We start from the raw sequence: 11650 nt of genomic DNA, 5'->3' as shown, positions 1-11650 counted from the left end.
AAGGCATTTGTTTACGCCGGTATATTCGAGTTTTACTACTTGTCCATAAACTACATTACCCATAATCCCCACAACAGGCCAGGCATGTTGCTTTCATGTCCACTAGGAATATTGCTCCGCCTGAAAATGTATTTAATTACAAATTATCTGTATTGCAAGTCAGTTCATGGTACTTGAATTTATCTATTCAAATCTATTCAAGACAGGCTTAATTGACATTCCTAATTGCCTTTTTAAAAAAAAAAAAAAAAAAAAGGTTAAAATGACGGTAGTGTTTTTAATATGCATCCTATTGGTAAGTTAGCAAGGCAGTATTTGTTGCGGGGCTATTAATCGGAATCCGTGACATGGAGTAGAGTTTTGTTTTATAACAGAATAAACCAATAATGCAGATATACTGACATATAACACGACATAACACAATTACTAATTTCTGTAAAGAATATTAATAATCACAATAAATATCGATATCACTCCTGCTCTTATACACAAAGTTATAATTGTAGTCTGGCAAAAAACACAAAAGAAAAAGAAGCTTGTATTCTGAGTCATTTTGAAAACTCACAACCGGAAGTGGTAGTATGTATTTTTAATTATGTTGCAGCTCATGACTTTGTCCGCAAGAGGACAGTAAATATACAGTATGCGTAAGAATAGCATCACGTCTACTGTCACCTCCACCGAGCCGTGTCGACTTTTAGTGAATATTCACGACTATAAACGTCTTCATGATATCTCCACCATAGTACACAATTATAGTGGGATATACTGGTTAATATCTTTAAATATAAAGTACTGTAGTCAGAGATGAAGTAACGCACTGTGACCACTGGAGGGCACTGAACACTCATGAAGACAGTTGCCCGCACCAGCCACATGAGATTTAAGGACGGGGGGAGATTTCATTTTGATGCAAATAATTATGCATTTTGTCTGTAAGGGAAATTGGAAGTTAGAAACACGTATTTTTCTATTTTGATTCAGTGCAGTCCTTCTAAAGTGATATGCAGCGCTGGCTACAGTGCAGGGAGATTGTGTTGTCATGATGGATTGAAAAGATGTAACTGTAGTGTTTGTGTTCAAGACAAAGATGATGGACTTTGTTTTCAATATTGTCTTGTCACTGGGGAAGTTTTTTTTTTTTTATAAATAAATGTACATACGTTATGACTAAACCCTGCCTGGACCATCGGAATCTTAGCCTGTCGTATGAAATGTGCTATATAAATAAACATGACTTGACCTAAAATAACTGATGTATACTATGTATGCTCTTAACACCTGCGTTCATGTGAAAATCTAAAAAAAAAAATAAACAAGTAATTTCCACTTGTAAACACGGATGCGGTCCTCTTAAATCAACATTTTCCGACAGTCCGTGAAGGCAGCAGATGAGGTAAACGGGAGCAGAGGAAGAGAGCAGCAGCGTGGACATGTCGGACCCGGCGGCGCAGGCCTTACAACCCCGGCTTCTTCAAGCTCAGTCTGCTGGGTCAGCTGGGTCCAGTACTGCCTCGACCGGCTCCGGGACCGGGAATAGTGACCCGGCCAGACCGGGACTAAGCCAGCAACAACGTGCGAGCCAGAAGAAAGCCCAAGTCCGAGCTTTCCCACGGGCGAAAAAGCTCGAGAAACTTGGCGTATTCTCCGCATGCAAGGTAGCTAGCTTAGCTAGCCAAAGTTCACCACAACAAAGCACACCTCGGTACTGTTAGCATTAGTATATGAGGGCTCAGCTCAGGCACCTCACACAAAAACATGAACAAATAGCGTAATGACCTGACGTATTTGTTAACTTCTGCAGCTAGCTAGCTTTACTCCCGGATACTTGTATTATTCACAGTGATGTTTTTTGAAGATACATGCATTATCAGCTAGCTTAATATAACTGGTTAGTCATTCATTGGCGAGCATAAACTGCACGTCTGTCACTATTAAAGTCGCTTTATTTCAGGATATTTCTTGCTTATTTTCAGGCTAGTGACACATGCAAGTGCAATGGATGGAAAAACCCAAATCCACCATCAGCCACACGTATGGACCTGCAGCAGCAAGCAGCCAGCCTGAGCGAGCCGTGCCGCAGCTGTGGACATGCTCTGGGTACAAACTAACCAGCCTCCACACACACACACACACACACACACACCAGCCTTTCTCCTAACACCAACTAAAGCTGTATTCCAGGGACTCATTCTTATCCACTGTTGTTTAACACATTATGTTATTGACATTATTATTATGGGACTTGGTGTTTTGCAGCTGATCATGTGTCCCACCTGGAAAATGTGTCTGAGGATGAGATTAACAGGCTGCTGGGGATGGTGGTGGACGTGGAGAATCTTTTTATGTCCGTACACAAAGAGGAGGACACTGACACCAAACAGGTCTACTTCTACCTGTTTAAGGTAAGCAAAAGTGTATCTCACATCAGCATGACAAGTAAAGCAGTCCTATCAATACTCAGGAGTCCACATGTAGTATATTTTTATAGTATAACATATGTTATCATTCATAAATCAATATTGTTTTTATTTTCCACCCTATTTCCTGTAGCTGCTGAGGAAATGCATCTTGCAGATGAGCCAGCCAGTCGTAGAGGGGTCCCTTGGAAGTCCGCCATTTGAAAAGCCCAACATCGAGCAGGTGAACATGACTGAAATAAGCCGCAGGTCATATATTAGAATAGATTTTAAGATTCTCTCACCTGTTTCTAAAGCTTTTAATAGTTTTGGACCGACCTACATTGCAGACTATCAGTCGTTCTATTATTCTTCACAAGCTCTCAGATGTTCTGCTCCTGGGTTTTTAATTACATGCAGTTACACACACAAGAAAACAGCGCGGTTTTCGTGAGCTATGCTCCAAAATTATGGCATACTCTTCCAAAAGCTATAAGATAAGCAGGCTCTGTTAACATTTTTAAATAACAACTGAAAATATATGCATTTAGTCTGTCTTTTAATTTATGTAATTCTTGTATTTATTATTTTAGATCAGTTATCTTATTTTTACTGGTCTCTGTATTTTTTACTTTGACTTTGAAACAGCAACATGATTCTGCTCCCTGTTCTTATTACACATGCCATACTTTTGTATTGTGACAGCAGGTGTTGCCCCGTGTGCGCAACCAATGGAAAATAATTTGTGAGGACAAACAAACTTATGCCAGGATGCTGAAATCTCCCATTTCACATTTTTAAAGGGAGAAGAAAGGACTAGAGCACAGTGATCTATTTACAGCCTCTAATTGTGCAAACAGAATCGTATTTCGGCACCACTGTGTCTCCATCAGAGATGCATTAATTTAATCATTTTTTTTCCCCTCTTCCTCTTATTCTTAATCTTTTGTTTCCTTTTCCTCCAAAGGGTGTTTTGAATTTTGTTCAGTATAAGTTCAGCCACCTTGCACCAAAGGAAAGGCAGACCATGTTTGAGCTGTCAAAGATGTTCCTCTTGTGCCTAAATTACTGGAAGCTGGAGACACCAACGCAGTACCGCCAGCGGACCCAGAAAGACGATGGGACAGCATACAAAGTGGACTATACCAGGTGTGTGGGTGTGTTTATTGTTTCAGAAAACAGGTAATTTTATTTGTTAGATTTCTGTGTTGGATGCTGATATCAGTGTCTACAGTAAGTTGTTTTTCTTATGACTCCCAGGTGGCTGTGCTACTGCCACGTCCCCCAGAGTAACGACAGCCTACCGCGCTATGAAACCACTCATGTGTTTGGCCGCAGTTTGCTCAAGTCCATCTTCACTGTGACCCGACGCCAGCTCCTGGAGAAGTTCAGAGTGGAGAAGGACAAACTGCTGCCAGAGAAACGCACACTCATCCTCACACACTTTCCCAAGTAAGGGCAGGCTGTTTGAAATAGTGTGTGTGTGTGTCAGAGCTTTAATGATAGCTGAAAAATGTTTAGATTCAATAGAGCATGAATCCCTTTTTATCTTTTATTCCAATCCTTGGTGTCGGTACTTCTTTCAGATAGGAAAAAAAAAAATCAAAATACCACGCTTTTCACTGGTCTTGCACCTGTATTTGTAGAAATTCTGGTGCAAACAGAATATCTGCCTCAGATAATGTGTTTGAAAAGGTCACTGCACTGCTTTACAAGGTTATTGTGGATTTGCATTTGTGCACATGAGCATAATGGGCAGTAATCAAACAGCACATCCCTGGATAAAAGGTCATGTTGCATGCTTTCATTATTATCAAAAATTGAATTGAATTTCTCAAAAATATTGAGAAATGCTCACAAATCATTTCAATAGATGGATAATAACCAGTCGCACTGCAGTGGAAAAAAACGCAGTAGGATTCCATAGCATATATAAAATAGGTCTCTTTTGACAATACATTACAGTTTGCATTAAGTTATGCGAAAAAATGGGGGGGTTTTTTGTTACTGTAGTTTCTGTCTCATACCCAGGGTGCTCTAGCTTTGCCTGTATCCATCTGCTCCCGTTAATATTAGCCATTTAAATAAAATTCATAATAATAATCACATTTTATAGCGCTTTTCAAAGTCCTCAAAGATGTTTTACATAGAATGAGATATCTATTTGAAAAAACAAAAGTAGTAAACTCAGATGATAAAATAAAAAATAAAACATTTTATGCTGAATATCATCAGGTTCTTGTCCATGCTGGAGGAGGAAATCTATGGTGAGAATTCCCCAATCTGGGAGGCGGACTTCACCATGCCCGCCTCTGATGGCACACAGCTGGGACATCAGACAGGTGAGACAGATGTTCAGTGTTTTGGTCAGTTCGCTACGATGTTTTTAGTTGGATGGGACCAAACTGAAAAAAAAACACAGCGTCCTGTGCCTTAGCTTTTTGACTGTATAAATGCTTTTAACAATAAGTTTTGTTCTTTAAATCATCATCAGGTCACTTGATGGTGGCAAAAAAAAGCTATTCTCAAGCAGGAATTAACTATGACTTTTATTTTATTTTTTTGGCACGAGCTGTTGTTTGTGTTTTGTGTTGTGTTGGCTAACAGGTTTTTAAAAATGCAGTTGCCAGTGCCACATTGGCTCATGTGATTGACTAATCTCTGTGCGTTTACATTACTTAAGGTTTCTCTTGTGCTTGGAGAGTACTTAATCTGAAGTAAAGGCCAAAAAAGTCCCTCAAAACAATGCTGTTCTGGCGATGCGGACACATTAAAAAAAGCGTTTCTTTGAATTCTGAAAAAGTTTGTCCAGTTTAAAAACGCCTGATGTGAAATAATCTAGTCTGATAGTGCAACTCTAAATCGGTAGTATTATAATTTAAGAGTCATAAATGGGTTTCTTCAGTATATATATCGTACATCATATAAAGGGCAGCATCTACACATATATTTTATGGGTATGATGATAAATATACAGCACATAAAAACATATGTAAATATTGGTGCTTTTAGTTACCTGCATGTTGGTATCTCTTGTTGCAGTGATCAGTCCTGCTGCAGTTTCTGGCTCCCCTGCACTGCCCAAAGGTCTGAGCAGCATCTCCTCTCTGGGCAGCATGGACACTGGAGGTGCAGAGCCCATCACAGGTCTGTCGGCTACTATTTGGAGTGTATTGAAAGTAGAGAGCACCCAACACACACCGGTGACCACATACATATACATACATTAATGGTTTCTAATAGTAATAAACCCTACCAAACTACAGTCCAAAAGGTTTTACCCCACACGCTGCAGCGGCTAACACAATTGTCTGATGGCTCTGAGATCAGCAGTTAGTTGTGTCGTGTCATTGCTTTGTGTTAAATAATGTCCCTGTCTGTTCAGGAGAGAAACGTAAACTTCCGGAGGCGTTGACCCTGGAGGATGCCAAGCGTATCCGTGTGATGGGAGACATTCCTATGGAGCTGGTCAATGAAGTCATGATGACAATCACTGACCCTGCTGCCATGCTCGGACCAGAGGTAAATTCAATGTCTGGTGATTTCTTCATGGAAAAGGCCTTATTAAACTGCAAATTTAAGCCGTAGTTCTCACAGTTTCATGTCTGCATTGCTAGACTAATCTGCTGACGCCAAACGCTGCCCGTGATGAGACTGCCAGACTGGAGGAGAGGCGGGGAATCATAGAGTTTCACGTCATTGGAAACTCGCTTTCCCAAAAGTCCAACAAAAAGATCTTGATGTGGCTGGTTGGCCTGCAGAATGTCTTCTCTCATCAATTACCTCGCATGCCCAAAGAGTACATCACACGACTGGTGTTCGACCCGTAAGTAGGTGCCATATCACATGTCACACGGGATGCCTGCACACTGCTCTAACATCTCCAACTTTCACAGGAAGCACAAGACCCTAGCCCTTATCAAAGATGGCCGCGTCATCGGAGGCATCTGTTTTAGGATGTTTCCCACTCAGGGCTTCACAGAGATCGTCTTCTGTGCCGTCACATCCAACGAGCAAGTTAAGGTACAGAATGATCATCTACTCTCTTGAAAGTTGTAGTGGTCCAGATGACCACACTTTTTCATTTGTAGTAGCTTCTTCATAGCATACTTTTTCTTCTGGTATAAAATTGTCGAAAGAGAAGACTCCTAGTTAGGAATTATGTGGTTTGTTGATCACTTGCAGCCTCTACCAGCCGATTAGAAAGATTGAGGACTCAACAGTCAATGACATTAAAAGTTAATAAAACAGGTTTTTAAACAATTGTGAATGAATGCAATTGCAACAGGTCCTCGAGCACAGAGTCATAAATGTGCACTAGAGTATTAGGCTGACTGGTCCAGAAGTCGGCAAGCTTAGCTGCGGACAGAGGGACACACACACCACTGAGTATTTTGTGCTTGGAGGGGATTTTCTGTATGTAGGTTGCCTGGCTCATAGAAAATATAATATCCTTTTCATCTTTTCTTAAAAAATGTATTGATTTCCATAAGAAAGAAACAGCTATAAGATCCTGTTTCCAAATCAGCCTTTTTTTCATCCACCTTACCTTTAATCATAAAAAGCATAATCATATAAAAAGATCATAGCAGTACTGAGATGCCCTTCGTGACGTTGTCTTTTCACTGCTCTTTTTAATGTCAGGGCTACGGTACCCACCTGATGAACCACCTGAAGGAGTACCACATCAAACACAGCATCCTCTATTTCCTCACTTACGCTGACGAGTATGCCATTGGCTACTTCAAAAAGCAGGTACTGCAGGCATGACCTGTGCATTCGCTCTGGCCCTGTCCTCTCCCCTCACTGCGTCCTTTCAGTAATTTGGTCTCTCCTCCCAGGGCTTTTCCAAAGACATCAAAGTGCCGAAGAGTCGATACCTTGGATACATCAAAGACTACGAGGGAGCGACCCTCATGGAGTGTGAGCTCAACCCGAGAATCCCCTACACCGAGCTCTCTCACATCATTAAAAGACAGAAGGAGGTATGTGAGGCTCAGCCAACCTCACATAAAAGCCAAACCATGTTTTCTTTTGTGAATCTTTGCGTTGTTGATAATTACATAATCTTAAATGTCATAACAGATAATTAAGAAGCTGATTGAGAGGAAACAGAGTCAGATCAGAAAGGTTTATCCAGGTCTCACCTGCTTCAAAGAGGGCGTACGACAGATCCCAGTGGAGAGCATCCCAGGCATAAGTGAGTATTTTGTTTGTGTTAGATGGAAACATATTTGTAATATTAGTATTATCATATTACTTACATGTCTTTTTTTCCAGGAGAGACCGGCTGGAAACCCAGTAATAAGGACAAAGGGTAAGCTTTTAGCATATACAATATAACTCATTATTGTAGTGTTTAGATGCTTGTGCTTTTGATGATGTGTCTGTTGTCTGATACGACCACTGGGGAGCGTCAGTAAATCAAGACATTTATAATTTTCACACATAATGGATTCAATGTTATATCTGTTTCTGTGTCACATGGACACTTGGCCGTTAACAGGTTACACAGTTTGCCCTGATCTCAAAGCACAGTCTCAATACACGCACCTGAATGTTGGTTTAGTCAATACTTCACTCATCTATCATTCCACATTTTGCAGGAAAGAGGTGAAGGATCCTGACGTGTTATATAACATGTTGAAGAACCTCCTGGCCCAGATTAAGGTAAGGCTCACCTGTTGACACGGGACACCACAGTGGTAACAAGAACAGAGACTAACTAGGACGTTATCTCTTCACCAGACTCATCCTGACGCCTGGCCCTTCATGGAACCAGTGAAAAAGTCAGAGGCTCCAGATTACTACGAGATCATCCGCTTTCCCATCGGTGAGTCAGCCTGTCTTCCTGATTACATTTAGTTGCGGTTATTGTCACACATGCGATTCATAGATACTATTCTTACGTATCTATAAGATCTAATTAGGATTTTATAGACTGAAAAAACATAACAACTCAGGTCACTGGGAAGAAGGTGGGGAGGGGTTAAGTTATAATTAGATTCATATGAGGTTTAAAAGGAGGCTGAAAAATTATTGACACAATTAAACACCAAAATTCACTGAAAAACCCCCCCACCAAATTCCGTTCTCAAATCAAACTCATTTCTTTCAATTTTCGTTCAATATTTATCAGTTACTTTTCGAAGTTCACATGAACCTCTCTTCATGGATCTATGGCACAGCACCTACCTAAAGGGAAGATACAACACTTTTCATGCTGGTTCACCTGTTACTGGTTAAGAACACCAGGAGAAATTGCCAGGAACTGATTTTTCTTTAAAACAAAATTATGACTTGTGTGTGCTGCACGCCAAATTAATCTTAACCACCAGACCTGTTTGTAACCTAAAGCCTACCAACGTTATCTCCACAACAACCGTTCCACTGACTTTAAAGGTAAAGATAACAGACCCCGACTGTCCTGCTGTGACCACTGACGTGAACTAACCACACCGACTCACAGGCCTCAATCATGGACTCACGGGGGTGTGCTGCCGCAGTTCACGGCATTTTGCCGTTGCTGAATGAATACGGGGGAAACACTGGAATAGATATGTGGCACAATTTATGACTTTTAAAAAAAGATTGTTTTTAGTCCCACGGGGGTTCCTTCCATGACTGTACGATAACAGAGGAAACACTGTATTATTATTTTACATTGAGCACTTTTTTTTTCCTTTTTTCGTTTCCAAAGACCTGAAGACCATGACAGAAAGACTGAAAAATAGATACTATGTGACCAAGAAGCTTTTCATTGCCGACCTGCAGCGAATCATCACCAACTGTCGCGAGTACAACCCTCCAGACAGCGAGTACTGCAAGAGTGCCAACACCTTGGAAAAGTTCTTCTACTTCAAATTAAAAGATGGAGGCCTGATCGAGAAATGAACTCAGAAATGGTTACCGATTTCTTAACAGACAGGGGGTGACTTTGACACAAAGAGGACAAGGAAAACATCACTAGCTGTTGTCTTATCTGTGTTAATGAAGGGGTATGTACATGACTGAAACAATATACAAGGGATTGTTCGGCGTGAACAAACATAAGAAGTTTGTTTGGAAATATCAGATCATGTTGAGCATCACAAAGTGTAAAAATGGCATTAACCTTTCCCCTTTAAGTTGTCATTTTCTCTTCTCCAATACTCATTGGGTCAATACTCTGCATTTACATGTCTCATTAAGTGTACCAAAGTTATAGGTCCAAGTTATAACAATTTCTCACCTTTATTTATTGTATACCTGGTTTTGTTGCATTTAATTACATTTGTTCATTCCAGTTTGCTTAAAACTCCGAGCGGACATTTACGTAGTGTAGAGTTCTTTCACAGAAAACTGGACCTCGGGACCTAAAGCCACGTTGCCTTCCGTTACTGACAGACACTTGAACATCCCAGCCATCTTCATGGATAAAAAGAAATACACTCTTTGAGGGGTGAAGTCCTCAAAACACTTGACTGAAAGTGGGTAGTACTTTGACTCTTGGGTAGTCTTGAAATGATTTGATCAGGTGATTGGTGACAAATTAATCAAATGCGATTGTTAAAGTTGTTAATGGAGTGCAAATACAGAACATTTGCTGATTTTAGCTCCAGTGTTGGAGTTTTTTTTTCAGATTCAGATTCAGAAAAGAGGAAATTATTTATCATTTAGGCTGCAGCAATTGTTTAACATTCTATATTCTTAACAAATAATGGTAAACATCGCCGATCAACCAATAATAAAAATCACTGTTTTCAGCCCTCCTCTTGAGTAGTTGGACACACTGCTAGTGATGGACTGGGCATCAAATATTTCCAGCACATGCGTGCTAAACAAAATAATTTCCCCCATCGTTGCCTTCAAGAAAACTGTTGTTTTCATGTTGACAACAACATAGTAGATACTTATTTATACAGTAAATATGATACATGCTGTTTATACATTTTCCACCGGCAGGGTTTTATTCCAAACCGTTTCGGATGAGGTCACATTAGTTTAGCTTGTACCACGCTTGCAGGTGATGTTGTTGGCATTGATTTGTTATGTTGCTAGACTCTGTAGTTCAGTCACTTCTGCACACATATGCTAAGTAGTCTATTTAGTGCACAGCCACATTTGTTTGTGGTGTTCACAGGTTTACTGGATAGTTTATGTTGGTAAGATATAAATATGTTGGGAGGAAGCTAATCAGCAGTCCTCATAGTGATTCTGTGTGGAGAGAAGATAACCGGTTTATTTATCACACCGTACACAAGCTGTAGTGCGTGTTATAATGCATGGCGGACAGTTACTGAATTTAAATTCAGAGAAACCATCGAGCTCTAAGCCACTGTTGTTGCAGTTGTTTGTTTTTTTGTTTTTTTTTTACAGTGTTACACACATTGTACTGTTCAGCGGTCAGTGTCAAACGGAGTGCTTCCTGAGATGCATCCACTTCTTTTATCAGAAGTTAACTGTCTGCTGCTGGTTGAGCCTGCTTGTTGAATGTTCCATGACTTGTGAATATGTGTGTGTGAGCGTGTGTTTATTTTGTACTTGAATCATGACTAGCTTTGAATTACTGAAGTGATGTCAGTGTTGCATTATTCAGGGTTGTCTATTGCGTACTTCTCCCTCAATCTACCTATGCTGCATTTCAGATTTTCTTAAAAAGGTCAGTCTGAGTGAACTTTCCACCTGTTTGAGGATGGCTACTGTCTCTAGTTATGGTATAAATGCCATCGGCTGTAACTGTAATACTGTTCATGACAATAAAGGTTTGGTTTTTTTTTGTTTTTTTTTAAAAATAAACAATGGGTGTGAACATGAGTCACTTGACTTGGGACTGCAGTTGTAACTTAGTAAAGACTTTGGGGATTTTAGAAATGATGACATAAGACGACGAGTTTTCACTTTTGCTTTAAGGTAATACGTAATAATAATAAAATAATAATAAAACCATTTCTACCTCATTTCATGTGTAACTAGAGAGGCACTCTGCGAACACAGACCTCCGCTAGTAGTCCAGTCTTCTATGATATGCATATCTGCAAACACAACAACTATATATGTCTGGACATATTTCCAAAACTATTAAATGATGTCAAAATATGGTTTTGCCTATCGGAAGCCTCACCATCTGAGCTCTGCATTAATTAAATTTTACTTCTAAATTGTAAATACGTCTAACTTGTGGTCAATATTATTGCTTGTTTTCTTGATCCATAAAGTGTGAACATTTTTTGTTAATGACCCTGGTGACTGACATCGAAGGATCAAAAAGC

At 40.0% G+C, this 11650-nt stretch overlaps 1 protein-coding gene across 1 annotated transcript; it reads left to right on the top strand.

Annotated features, from left to right (window-relative positions):
- Nucleotides 1-1393: 1393 nt before the first annotated feature.
- Nucleotides 1394-10410, top strand: kat2a (K(lysine) acetyltransferase 2A). The gene is made up of 18 exons (XM_042505468.1): nucleotides 1394-1658; nucleotides 1977-2100; nucleotides 2260-2405; nucleotides 2554-2643; nucleotides 3367-3548; nucleotides 3660-3851; nucleotides 4635-4741; nucleotides 5442-5546; nucleotides 5785-5921; nucleotides 6017-6225; nucleotides 6296-6422; nucleotides 7044-7154; nucleotides 7241-7384; nucleotides 7485-7599; nucleotides 7680-7716; nucleotides 8006-8069; nucleotides 8148-8232; nucleotides 9100-10410. The coding sequence occupies exons 1-18, from the start codon at nucleotides 1434-1436 to the stop codon at nucleotides 9291-9293; spliced, it is 2394 nt and encodes a 797-aa protein (XP_042361402.1). The 5' UTR covers nucleotides 1394-1433; the 3' UTR covers nucleotides 9294-10410.
- The last annotated feature ends 1240 nt before the right edge of the window (nucleotides 10411-11650 follow it).

This window comes from Plectropomus leopardus, chromosome 17 (assembly GCF_008729295.1).
Source record: "Plectropomus leopardus isolate mb chromosome 17, YSFRI_Pleo_2.0, whole genome shotgun sequence".
NCBI classification, from domain to species: Eukaryota; Metazoa; Chordata; class Actinopteri; order Perciformes; family Serranidae; genus Plectropomus; species Plectropomus leopardus.
The sequence above is the reverse complement of the archived record's forward strand: the minus strand, read 5'-3'. Positions and strand labels throughout refer to the sequence as shown.